At 58.6% G+C, this 24,242-nt stretch overlaps 1 protein-coding gene across 1 annotated transcript; it reads left to right on the plus strand.

Moving 5' to 3' along the window:
• Window positions 1-74: 74 nt before the first annotated feature.
• Window positions 75-23,882, plus strand: LOC117648469 (low-density lipoprotein receptor-related protein 4). Its single transcript, XM_034390974.1, is given in 27 exon segments — window positions 75-118; window positions 5,365-5,433; window positions 5,889-5,976; window positions 6,693-6,911; window positions 7,225-7,394; window positions 7,700-7,826; window positions 7,915-8,024; window positions 8,325-8,490; window positions 8,849-9,264; window positions 9,794-10,113; window positions 10,504-10,867; window positions 11,234-11,579; window positions 11,850-11,984; window positions 12,284-12,585; window positions 12,909-13,286; window positions 13,586-13,773; window positions 14,064-14,197; window positions 14,200-14,455; window positions 14,834-15,030; window positions 15,946-16,264; window positions 17,241-17,560; window positions 17,892-18,110; window positions 18,376-18,634; window positions 20,254-20,545; window positions 20,808-20,929; window positions 21,769-21,999; window positions 23,730-23,882. Coding segments are annotated over 24 exon segments (5,706 nt in total). The 5' UTR covers window positions 75-118; window positions 5,365-5,433; window positions 5,889-5,976; window positions 6,693-6,729.
• The last annotated feature ends 360 nt before the right edge of the window (window positions 23,883-24,242 follow it).

Here is a 24,242-nt window from a genome sequence, read left to right on the forward strand (position 1 = left end):
AGAGTGCGACTCAGCCAGCACAGCGCGGCACCCAGGACGACCTGCGCCATGGCGGGCGCGGCCAAGCACGGCCTGCTGGCGGTGGCCATCGCCGTGCTGCTGCACCCCGCACCGCTGTGTAAGTAGCCGACGGGCCGGGAGGGGCGGCGGCGACCCCGGCGGCGAGGGGGCGGCGGCGCGCCGACCTGGGACCTGCATATAATTGGCCGCGAGCTCCATGCGCTGCGCACGGTGGGCCAGAAGACCGGTGGAGGCGGCCAAAACTCTAGACGCGTTTTGAGCACCAGAGTTGATAAGCAGGACTCGAACCGAACGTGTGACCCCACCAATGGATTCCTCGTTCGGAGAGCGATCCATTGGTGGGGTCACACGTTCGGTTCGAGTCCCATTTAGCGACTCTGGAGCTCAAAACGCGTCTGGAGTTTTGGCCGCCTCCACCGGTCTTCTGGCCCACTGTGCTGCGCTGCGCTGCCTGGACCTGCCCCGAGGTTGCCCGGGGGCCGGAGGCTGAGTCGCTGCAGGGTGGCGGGGCGTGGTGGGTGGGGCGGGGCGTCAACAGTTGTCTCGCTCACCGACGGGCCCCTCGCTCGCGCAGCGGACTGCTTCCGAGAGTCGCTCTGTCTCTCTCGCACTCAGAGGGCATCCCGCGTCGGTGCGAGTGGGACAGAGCGACGGAAAGGATTCTCGGAATGGGGCTGGGCTGGGGGGTGGCCGCTTGGAGCTGCGACGTGCAAATGATGCCGAATCGACATGGCTGCGCCGCCGCGCTGCGCGCCGCCGCTGGATCCGCCCCTGCATGGTGATGACTGGGCGGTGCCCCCGGCGTCCCGCACAGTGGGCCAGAAGACCGGTGGAGGCGGCCGAAACTCTAGACGCGTTTTGAGCTCCAGAGTCACTAAATGGGACTCGAACCGAACGTGTGACCCCACCAATGGATCGCTCTCCGAACGAGGAATCCATTGGTGGGGTCACACGTTCGGTTCGAGTCCTGTTTAGCGACTCTGGAGCTCAAAAAGCGTCTAGAGTTTCGGCCGCCTCCACCGGTCTTCTGGCCCACTGTGCCGCGGAGCCCCGCCGAGCGGTGTGTCGACGACGTCGAATCCACGCCGCCCTGCCTCTCTTACCCTCAAGCCATCTCTCTCCCTCAGTTTTTCCCTCCTACTCCCTGTCAACTCCTCCCACTCCCTCCCACTATCCCTCTCTCACTCCCTCTGTGGGGACAAAGGGAGCGCCCCGCTGGGAACAAAGAGCTCACGTTGACAACCCGACAATTCCTTCGAATTCGTCTCCCAGCGAATGCATTTCGTACACCCTAAATGTTTTTGTGCGGATGAAACTACGCACAAATTTGTTCGCGATTTCGCACAAATATGTGCAGTTTTTCGTGCGAAATTTGTATGAATAAAAGTTCGTTGGCACAAAAAAACCTCTGATGTTGCGTTCAAAATTGTTCATAACCTTTGGTGTGTACCATACAGATTTTCTTCTTATTCCAGTCGTTCCCTTTGATGCCACAGTTAATTTTTTGAGCGCAGTTTGCTTGCTATCGGCTGGCGGGCGCACAGTGGGCCAGAAGACCGGTGGAGGTGGACAAAACTCTGGACGCGTTTTGAGCTCCAGAGTCGCTAAACAGGATTAGAACCGAACGTGTGATCCCACCAATGGACTCCTCGTTGGGAGAGCAATCCATTGGTGTGATCTCACGTTCGGTTCCAGTCCCATTTAGGGACTCTGGAGCTCAAAACGCGTCTAGAGTTTTGTCCGCCTCCACCGGTCTTCTGGCCCACTGTGCAGCGTTTCCTACGTCAGCTCCGTTCCGAACTTGGCATGGTCGGCCCTCCTCACTCAAGGAGGTCTGTCTGATTCCGGGGAGCCGAAAGAGGAGAAAAAGGTGAAAGAGGGATTTCAATGGAAGCGTTCTACGAACAGGCCGCGCACGCTTTTGGACCATGCCAACATACTCAACGGAAAACCCTGAGGCCTGTGAGGGTCCGTACGACGTTCCCGGAACGGCAAAGCTGCCTGCACGCAGTGGCAGCGCAGATGTTTCGAAAAAAGGGGAGGGGGCGGGGGCGGGGGCCAAGCAACGCTTTCAGCCCTATTTCAGCCGCCTGTCTGGCGCCAAAAGGAGGGGCATTCCCCTTTTTAAAAATTTACAGTGGCACGTCACCATGTCACTTAACCGCACTGCCGACTCGCACGGTAGAAACGGTTCCTGGTTTTCAACTTCCTGGAAATCACCTGTGTCTTAGGGAAAACCAGGATCTGTTTTTACCGTGCGCAGCCCCATGACGTTTCAATAAGGTGCCATGGGGATTGGCTCATAAAATCCCACGCAATTAGTGAGTTTTTTTTTTTTTTTTTGGGGGGGGGGTGCTGAAAATTTTGTAAAATCGCGTAGCAATTCGTCTTGACGCGTTCACTGTGTGACGCGTGCCCAGAGACGATTCGGCTGAACTCTGCCAGCCTTGCGTGAAGCCAAGTCAAGTTTGAGGAGCGCCCGCGAACGGCGGGATAGGCAACAACTCGCACGGCGGAGGAGCGGGCTGCCTAACCTCTCGACCACAGGGGCTCCCGCGTCCCGACAAGCAGCGACGAGTCGCTAAAGAGGACTCGAACCGAACGTGTGACCCCACCAATGGATTCCCCGTTCGGAGAGCAACCCATTGGTGGGGTCACACGTTCGGTTCGAGTCCCAATTAGCGACTCTGGAGCTCAAAACGCGTCCGCGGGATTTGGCCGCATCTTCCGGCCTAGGCTATGCCCGTAGGCGATCCCTGTGAATGGTACAACCTGTGGCCACACAGCCTGTTACAGGGGGGGGGGGGGTGTCCCAGGCCATAGGCAAGCCCTGTGCATGGGCCGGAAGGGGGCTAGGTCATGCCTGCTGTAGGCAAGCTGTGAATGGGAGCTACCTGTGGCCACACAGCCTGTTCCGAGGGGGGCCACGCAGGGGGGGGGGGGGGGAATAGGGCTAGGGCTTCAGCAGCCCTGAGCCCCAAGAGTGAATGAGACGCCTCGACCTCCACCCACCCCCTTTTGCACCCCATTTGCACCCCCCACCCCCCCCCCTCCCCCCCAAGCATGCGCGGTTTTGGCGCACCCCGCGGGGACCACGCTATCGACCGCCAGGCCCAGGACCACCCAACCGCCCCCCCCCTCCCCCCCCCCCTCCCCCCCCCCCCCCTCCCCCTCCCCCCCTCCCTCCAGCGCGTCGGGACGTCCTTGAACGCCCAGCATCCCCCCCTCTTCCCCGTCCGGACTCGGCAGGAAAGGAGACCGAGTCGGAGGCCTCCCTCTCTCTCTCTCTCTCTCTCTCTCTCTCTCTCTCTCTCTCTCTCTCTCTCTCTCTCTCTCTCTCTCTCTCTCGCACCCATGGGGCGGCCCGCGTGAGAGTGAGAGAGACAGAGCGAGGGGTCTCCCTGTGAGGGCGCAGACTGGTTCCGAGCGTCGCATTCGCCGCTCTGTCCCTCCCGCACTCATGGACGGCGTTCCGTGCAGGCGCGAGAGAGACAGAGCGAGAAAAACGACTCTCGGTCTACAGCGAGGCACGCGCGGCACACTGGCTGGCTCGCTGCCGCCTCTTTGATCGTGACGTCACCAATTCATTGTATAACGCCACCAGGGATGATTCCGCGCAGCGCGTTTCGTCGCCCTGTCTCTTTCGCACCCGCGCGGCACTGCGGCACGCACCGTGAGTGCGACAGAGACTGGTGTGTCCCAGGCCGGACGGGTCAGAAGACCGGTGGCGGCGACCAAAACTCTAGACGCGTTTTGAGCTCCAGAGTCGCTAAGTGAGACTCGAACCGAACGTGTGACCCCACCAATGGATTCCTCGTTCGGAGAGCAATCCATTCGTGGGGTCACAAGTTCGGTTCGAGTCCCGTTTAGCGACTCTGGAGCTCAAAACGCGTCTGGAAGTTTGGCCGCTTCCACCGGTCTTCTGGCCCACTGTGCGTCGCCGAGCTGCTGCGCTGGGATGGCGGTGTGGATGGCACGGACAGTCCGATGGGATTAGTACGGCAAACTACAGCGAGTCCCTTCCTTTCCCTTCGCCAAGTCCCCCCTCCCCCCGCCCCCTCCCTCCCCTCCACGCCCCGCCCCCGGTCCTTCGGTTCGCCCCACCCGCGGGGCTAACGGCGGGGGCCTACCCGGGGCGAGGCCTTCGCGGGCCGGCCCTGGGCCCTGCGAGGCCCTGCGAGGCCCTGCAGGCCCTGCGAGGGCCCTTCCAGGGGCTGGGAGGGGGCGTCCATTCATAGCCATGTGGTATGTGGCGGGGCGCGGCGGAGGCACGCCGTCGCCGGGGAGGGGAGGGGGTAATTTCAGTGCCTGGCGCTCGGATTTGCCCCCACCCCCCGTCCAGCTTCCAGGGTGGCTCGGCCTGGTCGGGGCCTGGCCGGGCCCCCCACCCCCGCTGCGGGGGCGGCTTGGCAGTCTCTCTCTGGGTCTGTCTCTCCCTCTCAGAGTCCCTCTGAGTCTCTCTCTCTCTGTTCTCCATGGTCGGGACGGTCCACGAGCCGGAGCCTCGCCTCTCTCTCTTTCTCTCTCTCTCTCTCTCTCTCTCTCTCTCTCTCTCTCTCTCTCTCTCTCTCTCCTCTCTCTCTCACCTTGTCGGTCGCGGCTCTGGTTCGACAGTCTGGCGTCTGGCCTTGCAAACGTCATTACTCCACTCGACCCTGGCTATTCCAACGCGGCAACGCTTACAGTGTACACCGCCAACTTCAACTTGGTACCGGAATCGCTTTAAACCTCGCGCTGAGGATGGGGCGACGACGCGACTCCAGCCAGATCCCTTCATTCTTGTTGTTGGCTGCCTTGGCTGCCTTCGCTGCCGGCTGAATGGAGACCGAGGCCAGATCGCGTCTGCGTGGGACGACACTACGCCCACGTCGTCTCTCTCTCTCTCTCTCTCTCTCTCTCTCTCTCTCTCTCTCTCTCTCTCTCTCCTCTCTCTCTCTCTCTCTCTCTCTCTCTCTCTCTTCTCTCTCTGTCTCTCTCTCTCTCTCTTTCTCTCTCCCTCTCTCTCCCCCACCCCTCTCGCCGTCCCACCGCCCTCCCCCGTCTCGGAGACAAACATCCCCCCGGCCTGCAAGCGGCCCGCACCCGCCGCCGACTCCACCGAGTGGCTGCCGAAGGACGACCAGCGGCGCAGCGCTCTGTCTCTCTCGCACCCCCACGGTACCTACGGTGCCCCACGGGACGCGTCGTGAGTGCGAGAGAGACAGAGAGCGTCGCAGCTCAATCAAGACGTGAGGCAGGAGGCCTCCGACTGCCGCGAAACGCGACAACAGCGCGCGTTTTTTTTTTGGTGTTTGTGTTGTTTTTGTTTGCGAGTAAGCAAATTGTTGTTTTTGTGTGTTGCAGTGGTGGAAGCCCACCAGAACGCCAGCGGGGACCCATGGTGGCATGCCTCTTCCGCGGTGTCCCACAGAGGTAAGGCACACTGCTAAAGCAGGCGAAAGCTATCACTTTTCTAATTTTTTCTGCGAGTGTGACGCTACAGCGCAAAGTGGGCCAGGAGACCGGTGGAGGCGGTCAAAACCCCGGACGCGTTTTGATCTCCAGAGTCGCTACATGGGACTCGAACCGAACGTGTGACCCCACCAATGGAATGCTCTCCGAACGAGGAATCCATTGGTGGGGTCACACGTTCGATTCGAGTGATTCACTTCTGGCCCACTGTGCAACGTGGATCCTGTCACGCTCGTTTGACCATTCGTCACGTGCATTCAAGTTCGAAGGGCGCGTCACGGTCAAACGATCGTGACAAGACGTGACAAGACGTTGAAACGAACGCCACATTCGTTGGATAACATCAAGTTTTCTCTCCCTGTCTCTCCTATTTTCGTTTACGACACGAATTGAGTTTTTTGACGGTGCTCGTGCAGGTGCGGCCCGCCCCAACCGGCCCTACGTTTTCCACGACCTCGCGCATCCCCAGCGCGCCCAGCCCAACCTACCGGACCAGCTCGCTACGTGAGTGCAAGCCACTTGTTCATTTACAGAGACGCTCGAAATCAAAACAGCAAGAAAAAAAAACCAAACCCACGAGGATTTGAACGTCAGTCCTTGACCTTGAAGAACGGCGTCTCTACGCACTCGGCCACCGAAAAGCGGTTCTTAGCGTTTTGCCCAGTCGCTGCTGCGCCATGGCTCTGCTAGGCTCCGCCTCGCGAGCACCTACAACTTATTCCTGAGACGTTCATTTCGCTGGCGGCGATCCAGTTGGAGTCGGAGTGCCAGGAGGCGGAGGAGGGAGAATTAGGGGGAGGGGAGGGGGGGAGAGGGGGAAGAGGGGGGAGAGGGGGGAAGAGGGGGGCTGCTTGGTGATGCATCCCCCGCATGGAGGGAGGCCCTTCAGCATAGCAGTATGTAAGCCAAAATATCAAGCCCTGCCCGTTCTCAAGTTCAAAAGAGAGACACAGCTGGTGCCACACCCAGAAAAATGGTTTCTTGATTTTTCATTTTCTTGGTTTTCTATGAGAAAAAAAGTCTCAAAACAAGAATTTTTAATTTTTGCATACAAAAATTTTTTTGGATAAAGAAAATTTTTTTGAAAAACAAACAAGAAAAGTTAATTTTTCTTTATCAAAGAACTCATTTTAGGGGGGTGCAAAGCCCTTGCGCAGCGAAAAATTTAAAAAAAAACATCGATAAATCGGGATTTGAACCGCGGTCCTCGATGTTTGCAGCGGCTTGGCATACCGTCACGGAGGCAAGGTGCCCGGCATGATGCACCTGCCTTTCATACCGGGCCGGACCACGCCCCACCACCCCGTGCACTACGACGACCTGGAGATGGAAACGTACAACCGGCTGAACCGACCGAGGCCCAACATGCCCTGCCGGCCCTGCCCCAAGGGCATGTACCTCTGCCAGTGGGAGTGCTCCTGCATCCCGGAGAAGCTCAGGTACGCCAACACTCCATTTCTTTAAAAAAAAAACGAAAAAATATTGGAGGATTTGAACCTATGACTTTCAACTTTCGGTTTGATAACCAAAAAAAGCTCAAACACTCCAACCTCTGAAAAAAAAAAAACGAAAAAATATTGGAGGATTTGAACCTATGACTTTCAACTTTCGGTTTGATAACCAAAAAAAGCTCAAACACTCCAACCTCTCTAAAAAAACACAAAAAAAAAACCAACTTATTTGAGGATTTGAACCTATGGATTCCGGTTTCAAAACTGATGACCATGACCGCGCGGCTATGCGGCTGTGCAGGTGCGACAACGCCAAGGACTGCACGATGGGCGAGGACGAGATGGAGTGCGACAAGGAGTGCGAGGGCCCCGGCAAGGTGCGCTGCCCGGTGACGAGCAGGTGCATCGCCACGCACTGGGTGTGCGACGGCACCGACGACTGCGGCGACGCCTCCGACGAGATGCAGTGCTGTAAGAAGGGCAATGGGTCAACGGGGACGGCTCCACAGTGGGCCAGAAGACCGGTGGAGGCGGCCAAAACTCCAGACGCGTTTTGAGCTCCAGAGTCGCTAAACAGGACTCGAACCGAGTGTGTGACCCCAGCAATGGATTACTCTCCATGCGAGGAGTCCATTGGTGGGGTCACACGTTCGGTTCGAGTCCTATTTAGCAACTCTGCAGCTCAAAACGCGTCCGGGATTTTGACCGCCTCCACCGGTCGTCTGGCCCACTGCGCGGGCTCGAGCTAATGGCTTTTGTTTCGATTTGACGCGCAGCCTCGGCGATCAACTGCACGAACAAGGAGTTCTCCTGCTCAAACGGCTACTGCGTTCCGCAAACCTGGAAGTGTGACGGTGACAACGACTGCAGGGACAACTCGGACGAGCACAACTGCACCACCACGTCAGTGTCCAACCAAATCAATTTCTAAATTTAAAAAAACAACAACAACAAAAACATGAGTCAGAAACGATGATAAAATTGCCTTCAGGCCTTGCCTGGAGAACCAGTTCGCCTGCGGGGACCTGACGTGCATCCCGGCGGAGGACCACTGCAACCAGGTCATGGACTGCCCCGACCAGTCGGACGAGGAGAATTGCGGTGAGTACCGGCCCGGCGATCGAGCCCGCACTGGGGTTTGCCAGAAGACCGGTGGAGACGGCCAAAACTCTAGACGCGTTTTGAGCTCCAGAGTCGCTAACCAGGACTCGCGCCGAGCGTGTGACCCCCCACCAATGGATTCCTCGTTCGGAGGGCGATCCATTGGTGGGGTCACACGTTCGGTTCCAGTCCCATTTAGCGACTCTGGAGCTCAAAACGCGTCCGTGATTTTGGCCGCCTCCACCGGTCTTCTGGCCCACTGTGGCTGCAAGGGCGCTGACGCTGACCTTCCACTCGCAGACGCGGACGTGATAGCGTGCGACCCCGTGGCCGAGTTCGCGTGCCGCTACCCGCTGTGCATCCTGGAGGAGTACCGCTGCGACGGCGACAACGACTGCGGCGACTGGAGCGACGAGGAGGGATGCCCGCGCCGCACCGGCCTCAACTGCGTCCCGGGCGACTTCCAGTAAGCACCTCAAACTGACAAGGATCTTTCGAAAATAGAAGTTAAAGAATGAATAAATTTTTTAAAAAGTGAAACAAAAATAAAAAATAAAATTTTAAAATTCTCGAAAACAGTCCTTGAACCACATGGGTGACCGGCGGAGGCGGCAAAAGACTCTCGAAGCGCTTTTAGCTCCAGAGTCGCTAAACAGGACTCGAACCGAACGTGTGACCCCACCAATGGATTCCTCGTTCGGCGAGCAATCCATTGGTGGGGTCACACGTTCGGCTCGAGTCCCATTTAGCGACTCTACAGCCGAATCCCTTGGGCAATGTTTTCTGAATGGCAAAGCAGTGACTGACGAGCCGCCGTGTTGCAGGTGCCTCTCCGGGGACTGCGTGCCGGGGCGGCAGCGCTGCAACGGCGAGCGCGACTGCGAGGGCGGCGAGGACGAGCTGGACTGCGGCCCGGCCTCGGGCATGGCGCAGGAGGCCACCTGCACCACGGGGCAGCACGCCTGCTCCAACGGCTACTGCATCGACCTGGCCTGGCTGTGCGACGGCACGGACGACTGCCCGCACGGCGAGGACGAGAAGGCCTGCGACGCCGTGGTCTGCAACAACCTGACGCACTACACGTGCAGCAAGGAGGAGGCCGCCGTCACCACGCCCGCGCCCCAAGCGCCGCCCGCCGCCGGCTTCAGTCTGCAGGCCATGCTGGACGTGCCGGCCGGCTTCAGCTGCATCCCCAAGAAGCACGTGTGCGACGGCAAGACGGACTGCCTGGCCGGGGACGGTGAGTCAAGGACTCCGTGGCACAGTGGGCCAGAAGACCGGTGGAGGCGGCCAAAACTCCAGACGCGTTTTGAGCTCCAGAGTCGCTGAACTGAACTCGAACAGAACGTGTGACCCCACCAATGGATTGCTCGTTCGGAGAGCAATCCGTCGGTGGGGTCACACGTTCGGTTCGAGTCCTATTTAGGGACTCTGGAGCTCAAAACGCGTCTAGAGTTTTGGCCGCCTCCACCGGTCTTCTGGTCCACTGTGCGTGGTGGGCCAGAGCCAGCAGTCGAAATCCCGGACGCGTTTTGCGCTCCAGAGTCGCTAAATGGGACTCGAGCCGAACGCGTGACCCCACCGATGGATTGCTCTCCGAACGAGGAATCCATTAGTGGGGTCACACGTTCGGTTCGAGTCCCATTTAGCGACTCCGGAGCTCAAAACGCGTCTAGAGTTTCGGCCGCCTACGCCGGTCTTCTGGCCCACTGTGCAGCGTGATTTGTTCTGTCCGTTTGTTCCTAACGTGGCTACACTGGTCCTCGCAGACGAGCGCGACTGCCCCGTGCCGCGCAACTGCTCCTCGTCGTCGGGCTGCTCGCAGCTGTGCATGGCGACGGTGGACGCGCGCGAGGTGTGCGCGTGCCGGCCGGGCTACCGCCTGGCGGCGGACGGCCAGAGCTGCGAGGACGTGGACGAGTGCCTGGACGAGTGGGACCCGCCCTGCCAGCAGGACTGCACCAACACGCCGGGCAGCTTCACGTGCTCCTGCCGCTCCGGCTACGTGCTGCGGCCCGACAAGCGCAGCTGCAAGAGCGTCGAGGCGGCCGCCACGCTGCTGCTCACCAACCGCGTCGACATCCGCCAGGTGAGCCAGCGACACCCATCCCGGACGCGTGCAGAGCTCCAGAGTCGCTAAATGGGACTCGAACCGAACGTGTGACCCCACCAATGGATTGCTCTTCGAACGAGGAATCCATTGGTGGGGTCACACGTTCGGTTCGAGTCCTGGTTCAGCGACTCTGGCGGACAAAATCCTGGATGAGTTTTGAGCTCCAGAGTCGCTAAATGGGACTCGAACCGAACGTGTGACCCCACCAATGGATTGCTCTGCGAACGAGGAATCCATTGGTGGGGTCACACGTTCGGTTCGAGTCCTGTTCAGCGACTCTGGAGCTCAAAACGCGTCTGGAGTTCTGGCCGCCTCCACCGGTCTTCTGGCCCACTGTGCTTCGCCACTCACGCGCGCTCTCCGCAGGTGAACCTGAACAACGGCCGGTCCCGCACCGTGCTCAAGGGCCTGCAGAACGCCGTGGCGCTCGACTTCAACTGGCGCGAGGGCGCCATCTACTGGTCCGACTACTCGATGCACGTCCTCAAGAAGGCCACCATCAACGGCAGCCTGGAGCACGACGTGATGCGCTGGGGGCTGCAGAACGTGGTGGGCCTGGCCGTGGACTGGGTGCACAACCTGCTGTTCTGGAGCGACTCGGAGCTGCGCCGCGTCGACGTGGCCAACCTGGACGGCTCCATGCCCACCACCATCGCGCACACGGACCTGGACAAGCCGCGCGACGTGGCCGTGCACCCCGGCGAGGCGGCCGTCTTCTGGACCGACTGGGGTGAGAGGCTTCGCCATGGCTTCGCCGAGACCGGTGGAGGCGGCCGAAACTCTAGACGCGTTTTGAGCTCCAGAGTCACTAAGCAGGACTCGAACCGAACGTGTGACCCCACCAATGGATCCCTCGTTCGGAGAGCAGTCCATTGGTGGGGTCACACGTTCGGTTCGAGTCCCATTTAGCGACTCTGGAGCTCAAAACGTGTCCGGGATTTGGACTGCTTCCACCAGGCTTCTGGCTCACTGTGCTTAGGATCAAATCCCGCTAAAACCAGCTTTTTTTTATAAATTTACAATATTAAGTCTAATGATTAGTTTGCTGCTCTTGACTAGCTCCACAGTTGAACTAATCCCTTTTTTTAACGTGCAGGCCCCAAGCCGAAACTCGAGCGGTGTGAGATGAACGGGCAGAACCGGCGCGCCATCGTGACCCAGGGCGTGGTGTGGCCCAACGGGCTGGCCCTGGACTACGACACGAACCGCATCTTCTGGGCCGACGCCATGCACCACGTGATCGAGAGCGCCGACCTGGACGGCAAGAACCGCAAGGTGGTGCTGTCCAAGGGGCTGCCCCACCCGTTCGCCCTCACCATCTTCGAGGACATGGTGTACTGGACCGACTGGCACACCCGCAGCGTCCTGGGCGCCAACAAGGACACCGGCAAGCGGGTGCACGTCGTGCTGGACCGCCTGCACATCCCCATGCAGATCCACAGGTACAGCGCGCCGGAAGACCGGTGGCGGCGGCCAAAATCCTGGACGCGTTTTGAGCTCCAGAGTCGCTAAATGGGACTCGAACCGAACGTGTGACCCCACCAATGGATTGCTCTCCGAACGAGGAATCCATTGGTGAGGTCAGACTTTCCGTTCAAGTCCTGGCTAGCGACTCTTGAGCTCAAAACGCGTCTAGAATTTACACCGGCTCCACCGATCTGTGGAGCCCTTTGGAACCAACATGTGATTTACGGTGGCGTGTCCGCTTGCAGCTGCCACCCGAAGCGACAGCGTTCCTACCGGGACCACTGCCCGCGCGGCAACAGGGGCTGCTCGCACATGTGCCTCCCCAACGCCAAGGGCTTCACCTGCGTCTGCCCCGTCGGCGTCACCTTGGGTCCGGACAAGTACGTCATCCAGTACCCCATCTTGCCTCCGGCCGGTTCCGACGCTGCGGCCCAGAAGGCCGTTAGAGAGGCGGTCAAAATCCCGGACGCGTCTTGAGTTCTCGAGTTGCTTAGTGGGTTTGCCCCCACCAATGGATTGCCCTCCGAACGAGGAAGCCATTGGTGGGGTCGCACGTTCGGTTCGAGTCCTGTTTAGCGACTCTGGAGCTCAAAACGCGTCTAGAGTTTCGGCCGCCTCCACCGGTCTTCTGGCCCACTGTGGTGCGGTGGAGACAACAACTCACCCCCTCGTCTTGCAGGCGCACGTGCGAGTACATGCCGAAGAGCGTGCTGGTGTACGTGCGCAAGAAGGAGGTGCGCCTGCGGGAGATCACGGGCTCGGCGTCCGGCGGGGCCGACCGCGACAGCCCCACCGTGGCCCTGGGGCTGGGCGCGGCCGCGCGCGACGTAGTGCTGCCCGTGGACGAGATTCGCCACGCGCAGGCCGTCACCTGGGACGCCCAGGACGACTCCATCTTCTGGAGCGACTACAAGTCCGCCGCCATCTCCAGGGCACGGCGCGACGGCTCCGAGCAGCGCGTCATCATTAACACCGACCTGGGTGGGTGGCTCTGTCACGCTGTCACGCTGTCACTCTGTCACACTGTCACTTTGTCACGCTGTCACTCTGTCACGCTGTCACTCTGTCACGCTGTCACACTGTCGCACTGTCACTCTGTCACACTGTCACGCTGTCACTCTGTCGCTATGTCTCTGTCACTCCGTCACTCTGTCACTCTGTCAATCTGCCACTGTGTCACTCTATCACTTTGTCACTGTCACTCTGTCACTTTGTCACTTTGTCACTCTGTCACTCTGTAACTGTCACTGTGTCACTCTGTCCCACTGTCACTCTGACCGCCGGCCTCCCTTCCCTCCCCGCAGAGGACCCCATGGGGCTGGCCATCGACTGGGTGCGTCGGCGCCTGTACCTGTCGGACCACAAGAGCCGGCGCATCGAGACGACGAACCTGGAGGGCAACAAACGCGTGGTGCTGCTGTGGAACCTGTCGGGGCCGCGGCACCTGGCGCTGTGGCCGGCCGGCGGGCTCATGTTCTGGTCCAGCTGGGGCGGCTCCAAGCAGCTCATCGAGGTGGCGGGCATGGACGGCAAGAAGCGCAAGGCCTTCATCTCGGACCGCCTAATCTCCCCCGGCGCGCTCGCCGTCGACCAGGAGCACAGGCGGCTCTACTGGAGCGACCCCGGCCTCGGCGTCATCGAGAGCGTCAGCGTGGACGGCACGGACCGCCGCATGGTGAAAGGTGAGGCCAGCCGGGCCCGCCGCACAGTGCGCCAGAAGACCGGTGGAGGCGGTCGAAATCCCGGACGCGTTTTGAGCTCCAGAGTCGCTGAACAGAACTCGACCTGAACGTGTTACCCCATGGATCGCTATCCGAAGGAGGAATCCATTGGTGAGGTCAGACTTTCCGTTCGAGTCCTGGTTAGCGACTCTGGAGCTCAAAACGCGTCCAGAGTTTCGAAAAATATTTCAACTAACCCGAGGTGCAGCTTATTTGGTTGTTTTCCTGGCGACTACTGACGACTTGTTCGGATTCCGCAGACGGCCTGCCGCACCCGCTGGGGCTGGACGTGTACGGCGACCGCCTCTACTGGACCGACTCCAAGACCAACGACATCAACCTGCTCTTCAAGGAGGAGAACTACACGGTGCGGGCGGGCGTGACGGGCCTGCTGGGCATCAGCGTCTTCCACCAGCGTCGCACGCAAGTGATCACTGCCTGCGAAAATGTAGGTCGCAACCAGTGGGCCAGAAGACCGGTGGAGGCGGCTAAAACCATAGACGCGTTTCGAGCTCCAGAGTTGCTAAACAGGACTCGAACCGAGCGTGCGACCCCACCAATGGATTCCTCGTTCGGAGAGCAATCCTTTGGTGGGGTCACACGTTCGGTTCGAGTTCCATTCGGTGACTCTGGAGCTCGAAACGCGTCGGGGGTTTTGACCGCCACCACCGGTCTTCTGGCAAAGCCACCGTGTATCGCCGTCCTGGCGGTCTTCGCTGACCTCAAGCCTGCCCGCAGATCGGCAACTACGGCTGCTCCCACGTGTGCCTGCTGGCCAACAACCCCGACCTGGCGGGCTGCGCGTGCCCCGTGGGCTGGCGGATGATCCCCGGCGGCGACGGCAAGACGTGCGAGCTGCAGCCGGGCCCTACCTGCTGCTGGCGCGGCGCAACGACGTCCGCAAGGTGCCGCTCGGCATGCCCTACATGATGGACGTGCTGCTGGGCTACATGGGCCTGGAGAACACGGTGGCCGTGGACGCCGACAAGGAGACCGGCGAGATTTACACCAGCGACACCGTCGAGTCCTCCATCACCAGGGCGGCGCCCGGCGGCGACAGCGGCCACCCCATCGTCTCCAGCGGGATCGACACGCCCTACGGCCTCGCCGTGGACTCGGTCGGCAAGAAGGTGAGTCAAGGTCACGCACAGTGGGCCAGAAGACCGGTGGAGGCGGCCAAAACTCTCAACGCGTTTTGAGCTCCAGAGTCGCTAAATGGGGACCCGAACCGAACTTGTGACCCCACCTATGGCTTGCTCTCCGAACGAGGAATTCATTGGTGGGGTCACACGCTCGGTTCGAGTCCTGTTCAGCGACTCTGGAGCTCAAAACGCGTCTGGAGTTTTGGCCGCCTCCACCGGTCCTCTGGCCCACTGTGCACCGCCTAGGTCAAGTGCTGATTCTTCGATATTTACAATACAAGCTCAAATTTAAAATAAAATCTTTATTTTTTTCTTGATTGACGGTGTTTAATTGTTGGGTGTTAATCCTGTAATTTCTCGCCCCAGATCTACTGGACGGACTCCGGACGACGCATCATCGAGGTGGCCGAGCTGACGGGCAAAAATAGGAAGGTGCTGGTGTGGGAGGACCTGCGCAACCCCTGCGCGCTCGCGCTGGACTACTCCGAGGGCCTCATGTTCTGGTCGGACTGGGACCAGCCGAACGGCCGCATCGAGCGAGCCCACATGGACGGCCGCGAGCGGTAAGCGCCGTCCTCCGTGCCGAGCACAGTGGGCCAGAAGACCGGTGGAGGCGGCCAAAACTCCAAACGCGTTTTGAGCTCCAGAGTCGGCAAATGGGACTCGAACCGAACGTGTGACCCCACCAATGGATTGCTCTCCGAACGAGGAGTCCATTGGTGGGGTCACACGTTCGGTTCAAGTCCTGTTCAGCGACTCTGGAGCTAAAAACGCGTCTAGAGTTTCGGCCGCCTCCACCGTTCTTCTGGCAAGTCCGCTGTGGAGGGGGCAGGCAGGCCCGGACTGGCCAGGGCATTTGGGCAGAAAAATATGCCGGGGCCCCGGCGTTGTCGGGGCCCCCAACTTACAGTTGCGAGGCCTCTGTGGCCGCTGAGCCTCAAATAGACCCGAAATAACTTTAATTCGTAGTGCTGCCCCCTTCAAACTGGCAGGAATTGCATTTTAAACACACAATAGGCCTTGGCTTTTAGCTCGCTTCGCTCGCATAGAATGCGGAATCGCGTGAAACGAATCTATCATCAGCTCGATGAGTTCCGAGCAGGCCAGGTCAGTCCTGAAAAACTTGCAACAATGTTTAGTTTGCTGTGAACCAGCTACTAAAAGATATGCATGTTTCGTTTCGTCATTTGGGAGAAATTAAATTGCATTAGAAAAATTTGAAGGCTCGCTTCGCTCGCAGTTTACCGCTGCTAATGTTTTGCTGCTAGATAGAAACTAACCCTGGGTAATTTATCATTTCTCACAATTTCAGAGTCAGGGAAAATCACAAGGGTTGTCGTAACAAATTTATCTAGAGGATTTCGACTTGCGAGGAGGGGGGAGCAGCGGCCCTTTTGACAATTTTCTGCCGGGGCCCTCTATGAGCCAGTCCGGCCCTGGGGGCAGGGTGTGACGCTGATGCCGGGCTGCTTGTCCAGAACCCGCATCGTGACGGACAACATGGGCTGGGCGGGCGGCATGGCGGTGTACGAGAACCGCCTGTACTGGTCCGACGTGATGCTCCTGACGGTGGAGTCCGCCAAGTTCGACGGCTCGGAGCGCGTGCTGCTGCTGCAGCGCCTCCGCGAGCAGCCGGCGGGGCTGGCCGTGCTCGGCGGCAACATCTACTTCGGCTACCGCGGCGCGTCCGGCGCGCTGCACCGCGTGCCGCTGCCCAAGAGCGGCCCCGTCAACGTCACCGAGGACAGCGTCATCCGCCCGGGGCTGCCCGACCTGCTGGACGTCAGGGCCATCGACGTGAGTAGCGCGCGTAGCGCGGCCGCGAGGGGAAGGGAGAGGAGGGAGAGAGAGAGAGAGAGAGAGAGAGAGAGAGAGAGAGAGAGAGAGAGAGAGAGAGAGAGAGAGAGAGAGATTGATTGATTGATTGATTTATTTTAGGTACTTGACAACGAGACTGGGAAGTCCCACGAGCGTCAGTACCGCTCTCACAAGATATTAACATGATTGAAAACATACATTTTACAAATACTTAAGAAATACAGTGTCACAGTCCAGAGGATGACTAATATTTATTGAGGAGTTGACATTTCAGGTTGTTTTTAAAAGTAGTAACATTTCCATACTTAAGGAATTTGAAGCCAGAAAACTTGTTAAAAGCATGAATGGCACTTGGAGAGATGGAGAGAGGAGAGAGGAGAATGGAGAGAGAGAGAGAGAGAGAGAGAGAGAGAGAGAGAGAGAGAGAGAGAGAGAGAGAGAGAGAGAGGAGGGGGTAGCGCCTGTGAAGTCAGGGGTAGGCCGGCCCGCAGAACACAGTTGTGGAGCGGGCTGCCTACCCGGCACTCTGCAGGCGTTCTGAAGCGTTGTGCGTGCGAGTGAGTGATGATCATGTGTGGTCTAGCCCTTAATGGTAATGGTAATGGCGTCGGGGGTAGACCGGCCCGCAGAACACAGTAGTAAAGCGGGCTGCCTACTCGGGACTCCGCAGGCGCTCTAAAACCTCGTCAGCGTCTCACAGTAGGCGAGAAAAACAGTTGAAGCGGTCGAAATGACGGACGCGTTTTGAGCTCCAGAGTCGCTAAATGGGACTCGAACCGAACGTGTGACCCCACCAATGGATTCCTCGGTCTGAGAGCAATCCATTGGTGGGGTCGCACGTTCGGTTCGAGTCCCATTTAGCGACTCTGGAGACCAAAACCTGTCCGGGATTTGACCGCCTCCGCCGGTCTTCCGGCCCACTGCGGCATCGTTGACCCTCGTCTTTGTCCCGCAGCCCGGCCAGCTGGCCGAGAACGTGTGCGCGGACGCGCCCTGCTCCGACCTGTGCCTGCGCGCGCCGCCGCCGGCCCGCTACACCTGCGAGTGCCCCACGGGCGTGCTCATGAGCCGCGACGGCGTGACGTGCGACAAGAACGTGACGGACATGCTGGTGTTCGCGACGCCGGACGGCCTGGCGCGCATCGCCGTCAACTCGCTGCAGCGCTTCCACGACGTGCTCCTCGACGTGCCGCTCATCCAGAAGGCCGTGGCCGTGGACTTCCACTGGGAGCAGCAGCTCGTCGTGTACGCCGACATCAGAGCGGGCCACATCAAGTAAGCAGACTCCCTACGGTGGCCTAGAAGACCGGTGGAGGCGGCCAAAATCCCGAACGCGTTTTGAGCTCCAGAGTCGCTAAATGGGACACGAACCGAGCGTTTGACCCCACCAATGGATTCCTCGTTCAGAGAGCGATTCATTGGTGGGGTCACACGTTCGACTCGAGTCCTATTTAGCGACTCTGGAGCTCAAAACGAGTCTAGAATTTAAACCGCGACCACGGGTCTTCTGGCCCACTGTGCACTTCGTTTCAAGCACCGGGTCACGGGCTCAGCACCCACAGCCCTCACCCAGTCCCCCGTTTTGAGAGCCGCTTTTGATTGGCAGCACGGTGAGCATGCACAAGTGGTACTACCCCACGACCATCGTGAAGAACGTGTCGGAGCCCACGAGCGTGGCCGTGGACTGGCTGTCCGACAACCTGTACTGGACCGACGCGAAGCGGCGCAGCATCGAGGTGGCGCGCATGGACGGCACCATGCGCAAGCTGCTGGTGACCACCACCACGGGCACGCCCAGGGCCATCGTCCTGCACCCCAAGAAAGGGTAGGTTGACGAGACAGTCCAACCAAGTGCGGAGGCAGAACGCCCCCGAGTGTGGAGACTGTTTGAGCTCCAGAGTCGCTAAATGGGACTCGAGCCGAACGTGTGACCCCACCAATGGATTCCTCGTTCGAAGAGCTATCGATTGGCGGGGTTACACGTTCGGTTCGAGTCCTGTTCAGCGACTCTGGAGCTCAAAACGCGTCCACTGTGCTTCACAAATCAAGCGCTACTGGGTTGTGCATGAACGTGTCTGTCCGTCGTGCAGGATCATGGTGTGGACGGTGTGGGGCAAGAACGGCAAGGAGGAGGGCACCACCATCACCAGGGCCAACATGGACGGCTCGGAGCGCATGGACATCGTGACCACGGACCTGGACAAGCCCAACGGCCTGGCCCTGGACGTGGCCAGCAGCCGCCTCTACTGGGCCAACTACGGGCGCGCGCGCATCGAGACGTGCGACATCCAGGGCCACGGACGCATCCAGCTCGTCGAGCAGGCCAAGAAGGTGTACGGGCTCACCCTGGTGAGTGGAGGCAACGGACGGCTAATCGGCGAAAGCCCAGTCAAGGTTACAGTGAAGGTCAAATTCAAAGACAAGGGCATCGCCAAAGTCAAAGTCAAAGTTACAGTCAAAGTCACAGGGGTGTCGCCACGGTCATCAGCAAGGTTAAAGTAAAAGTCAAGGGCATCGCTAAGGTCATCACCAAGGTCAAAGTCAAGGTTACAGTCAAAGTCACAGGGGTGTCGCCACGGTCATCAGCAAGGTTAAAGTAAAAGTCAAGGGCATCGCTAAGGTCATCACCAAGGCCAAAGTCAAGGTCACAGTCAAAGTCACAGGGGTGTCGCCACGGTCGTCAGCAAGGTTAAAGTAAAAGTCAAGGGCATCGCTAAGGTCATCACCAAGGTCAAAGTCAAGGTTACAGTCAAAGTCACAGGGGTGTCGCCACGGTCGTCAGCAAGGTTAAAGTAAAAGTCAAGGGCATCACCAAGGTCATCATGCACTCCCTTGCAAGGTCACAGTCAAGGTTTAAAGGAAAAGTAAGGGGTATTTGCCAACATCACCATCAAGGTAAAAGTCAAGGTTAAAATTAAAAGTCAAATGCATCGTCAAAGGTAACCATCGAGGTCATAGTCAAGGCCGAATCAATGGCAGTCTCCAGCCTGAAGTCCATCATCGAATTTGCGATTCCTCAAGTTAGATTAACGTATTAAAAGAAATTCAAAGCTAGATTTTATTTGCCCTACTACTGTTTGTTTATGACTCATTCATCCACTCCGTTTACAATCAAGTGGTGCATCTGGCTTGGATGCGCTTTGACGAAAACAAGCTGCCTTCCTTTCCGGTTGGAGCCGGTTGGTGACAGGAGCGAGCACACACACTAACACACACACTAACACTAACACACACACACTAACACACACACACACACACACACTAACACACACACACTAACACACACACTAACACACACACTAACACACACACTAACACACACACAAACACACACACACACACACACACACACGAACCGCCAAGCGTTCCCCGAGCACACATTAATCGTCTCCCATCTGTGTTTGCTTGCCGGTGTTTGACCAGCCGTCTTCGTTCGTCACGTTTTTCATTCTGGTCTAGCCGTCTCAAGAAGATGGTCGCGACAAGCATTGGCCATACAAAAGAACACCATTTTTTTTTTGAAATAAAACAAATCAAAAATGAAAATTGAAAACAATTTAAAGAAAAAAAGAGGGGGGCGGCTAACCATATAATCTCTTCACATTTTCACTTTTCTATGTATGTTTTTGAGTAAATGCGTCATCTGCTAAAAATTTCAAAAAGAAATTGATCAAAAAATTAGCTTTTTTTTTCACTGATAGAAAAAGTACAGAAATTATACGGAACATCTCTGGCCAATGTTTTACCTGGACCGTCCGTACCTTGCCAACCACGGAGGTTCTGTACATGTTTTCTGTACCCGTTTACATGAGATCCTTATGGGAACCACAGAGAACCAGTGCAGAAGGTCCGTACCTTTTCCGTACCCGCGGTACCCCATTTTTCCGTACATTTTCCGTGCCAAACCACGGAAATTTTTGCAGTGAATATTTGCTGAGCAATACTTTGAAACTGTTTGCTTTCGGCAGCTGGGCGACCACATCTACTGGACGGACTTCGCGAAGCGCACGCTGGAGCGCGCGGCCAAGCAGTCGGCGAGGCAGCGCATGACGGTGGAGACGATGCTGGACCAGGTGGAGGACCTGAAGGCCGTGTCCGCCTCCAAGCAGCGGCGCGCCAAGGCCCCGCCGTGCGGCGACAACAACGGCGGCTGCTCGCACCTCTGCCTGCCGCGGCCCGACGACGTGCTGTGCGCCTGCCCGGACAGGCTCAGCGAAATAGATCTTCTGAGGCGGAGAGAAAAGGACACTTGCACCCAGCGTAAGGACGCCCTCCGTGCCCTGTGCACAGTGGGCCAGACGACTGCTGGAGGCGGCCAAAACCCTACACGCGTTTTGAGCTCCAGAGTCGCTAAATGGAACTCGAAACGAACGTGTGACCCCACCAATGGATTGCTCTCCGAACGAGGAATCCGTTGGTGGGGACACACGTTCGGTTTGAGTCCCACACTGTGGCACGCTGCATTGTGTTTCCAGTTCACGTTCCTCGTTCTCTCGTAGCTGAGCGCGGACTCTGGTTGCAGGCTTCGCCAAGAGGCCGGAGAAGGTGGACGGTGACGACCAGGACGAGGAGGAGGAGGAGGAGGGCAGCCTGCCGCACGCCCCCGACGACGCGACGCACAACGCCACTGCCAAGGCGTCCCCGGTACGTAGCGGCCGGTCCTGGCCTCCAGTCTCCCTGTCCACAGTGGATTTGCCAGAAGACCGGTGGTGGCGGTCCAAATCCCGGACGCGTTTTGAGCTCCAGAGTCGCTTAATGGCTCTCGAACCGAACGTGTGACCCCACCAATGGACTGCTCTCCGAACGAGGAATCCATTGGCGAGGTAACACGTTCGGTTCGAGTCCTAGTTACAGACTCTGGAGCTCAAAACGCGTCCAGAGTTTCAGCCGCCTCCAACGGTCGTCTGGCCACGGTGGTCTCCCTGTCCCTTCCCGTTGACTGCACCCCGAGAGAGTCGTAGACGCCCCCGTCATGGTAGTCTCACCTTTCGCATGGACGCCACGCCACAAACACCTCGCCCCTCTGACGATTCGGAACCCAGTCCCCCTTCCTACCCGCAGTGCTTCTCCCCCTCACTCCCCTCCCAGCACCTCGTTCCCCTCCAAGCACCTCGTTCCCCTCCAAGCACCTCGTTCCCCTCCCAGCACCTCGTTCCCCTCCCAGCACCTCGTTCCCCTCCAAGCACCTCGTTCCCCTCCCAGCACCTCGTTCCCCTCCCAGCACCTCGTTCCCCTCCCAGCACCTCGTTCCCCTCCCAGCACCTCGTTCCCCTCCAGCACCTCGTTCCCCTCCAGCACCTCGTTCCCCTCCCAGCACCTCGTTCCCCTCCCAGCACCTCGTTCCCCTCCCAGCACCTCGTTAAGCTCGACCGGCGTGGGCTGCCCGGCGGCCTGCTTCGCCTGCTTGGCTGCGCAGGCGCTGGCGGCGGTGTCCTTGGCGGTGGCGCCGGTGCTGATGCTGCTGCTGGCTGCTGGTGCTGCAGGTGTCGCGGGTCCTGCTGGTCGGCATCCCCGTGGCCGTGGTGGTCGTGGCGCTGGCCGCCGCGGTGGCGCTGGCGCTGCACTGTCGGGATGGCGGCTCGACGCGCAGCGACAGCGACAAGCTGCGGGCCGGCAACTCCGGCTCCAGCCACGTGCTGACCTACTCCAACCCCAACTACCTGGCGGAGCGGGAGTCCGGCGCCGGCAGCTCCGCCGGCGGCAGCGGCGGCTCGGCGGGCTCCAGCACGGCCGGCGGCAGCGGCGGCCTCGGCGGCTACCGCGGCTGGATGCGGAAACTCAAGTACGACCGGACGGCGGTAAGTGTCCTGCAGTTCGACCTCGCTTCCTGCAGACCGCTGGAGGCGCACAGTGGGCCAGAAGACCGGTGGAGGCGGTCAAAATCCAGGACGCGTTTTGAGCTCCAGAGTCGCTGAATGGGACTCAAACCGAACGTGTGACCCCACCAATGGATTGCTCTCCGAACAAGGAATCCATTGGTGTGGTCAAACGTTCGGTTCGATCCTGCTTAGCGACACAGGAGCTCAAAACGCGTCTGGAGTTTGTGGCCGCCTCCTTCGGTCTTCTGACCCACTGTGAGGCGGCCGAAACTCTGCACGCGTTTTGAGCTCCAGAGTCGCTAAATGGGACTCGAACCGAACGTGTGACCCCACCAATGGATTGCTCTCCGAACGAGGAATCCATTGGTGGGGTCATACGCTCGGTTTGGAGTTTTCTATCGAAATCGTGTCTTGACGTCGAGGTGCTTGTCCAGGATCGGGTGTTCGACGTGACCGATGACTGCGGCCACGGCGGCACGAGCCCCGAGATCCTGTCGCTCATCAACTCGCCGGGGAGCATCATCGCGGAGTCCTCCAGCTGCGTCATGGAGGGCGTCACTCCGCCGCCCACGCCGCCGCCGCCGCCGCGCCGCCTGCCGCCCGTGGGGGCCACGTCGGCCTCGTCGCACGCCGCGCCGCGCGCCCCGCGCGCCCACTACCACCACGCGCGCCGCAACGAGTGAAAAACCAGTGTACGCGCCAGCGGCGCCAGCGGCCAGCACCCCGGACGCCGTGGACGCCGTGGACGTCGTGGACGCCGTGGACGCCGAGGACACTCGGGGGGGCGAACTCTCATTCTCGCGCTAGAGTTTGTCGCGCTTTCCCGGTGTACTCCCCGACCGGCGGATTCAGGCTGGCCTGAAGGGGTTGAAGCGCAGATGGCACTTCTTGCCTTGTTTCACAGGGGCGAAGTGATGCTCGTTGCCTGCCTGTCAGGCGACAGTGTAGCGGTCCCCCCTCTCTGGATCCGCGCCTGTGGTTCCCAGCACGTCCCAGCGCCGCTGGCCGGCGCAAGCCCCTCGAAGGCACTTTGTTCTGGCTATCGAGTTTGACATGTCGACACAGATCGACGCCGTCCGGGAACATTCAAACGCGATCCCGTGCCGGCCCCAGTGCGATGCTGCTCAGTGGGCTAGAAGACCGGTGCAGGTGGCCAAAATTCTAGACGCGTTTTGAGCTCCAGAGTCTCTAGAGAGCACTGGAATCGGGCATATGACCCCAGCAATATATTGCTTCCCGAACGAGCAATCCACTGGTGGGGTCACACGTTCGGTTCGAGGCGCATTTAGCGACTCTGGGGCTCGAAACGCGTCGAGAATTTTGGCCGCCTCCACCGGTCTTCTGGCAAATCCACTGCGCGCTGCCTCGCCAGGCCCGCTGCGCTGCGCGGTGGCGTTCGGTTTGGTCGAGTCGACGACTGCTTGACAGAGGCATGGCCGCCTCACTGGAAGGTTGTTGCCAAGTCTATATGGCTGTCAGAGAAGGAGAGAAAATGAGCGGATGGTATTTATTTTTATAATATTTGTTAAGAGAAAAGTGTTTTAGCGTTAAGAGTATTCACTCTTCTGGTGATTTAAGAAAAAGAGAGAAATAAACTAACTGTGTTTTGATGTTTGAAACTTTAGAAAAGCATGCTCCTATTGGCAAGCACGCAGTGGAGTATTGTTTTTGTTTTTGCTCGTTGGCATACTTTGCGGCTCGCTACACGATCTGATCATATCAAAGTCAGAGTAACCTCCATCAGGCAGACTGCCTCAAATCAAGACATTCTAGCTTGAGGGAACGGATTTCGGCCTGGCCAACTTCCCATCAGCACATTGTACAGTAATACTGACGCTGTTTTTTTTATCGAAAGGTAAACGTAGGAAAACCGCGTCAAAGTCAGATACTTAAAAATTGTCGTGTTTAAGAGACCTTTGCACAGCTATCTTTTACTGGATGGCAACTTCGTCCACCTCAGCAAAATGAATTTATTTCCCCAACAATGCCAATAAAATTTATTGATAAAACTGTGTGAGTTAGCTGACATATTTCATTCTGTATGTATATACGTATTACATATATGTTTGTGTGAGACTGATAAATAGTAAGCTGTACATATGTTGGAATAGGATGGAAAGACACTAAAATATTTTGTA

Source organism: Thrips palmi, unplaced genomic scaffold (assembly GCF_012932325.1).
Source record: "Thrips palmi isolate BJ-2018 unplaced genomic scaffold, TpBJ-2018v1 HiC_scaffold_3, whole genome shotgun sequence".
Lineage (NCBI taxonomy): Eukaryota > Metazoa > Arthropoda > Insecta > Thysanoptera > Thripidae > Thrips > Thrips palmi.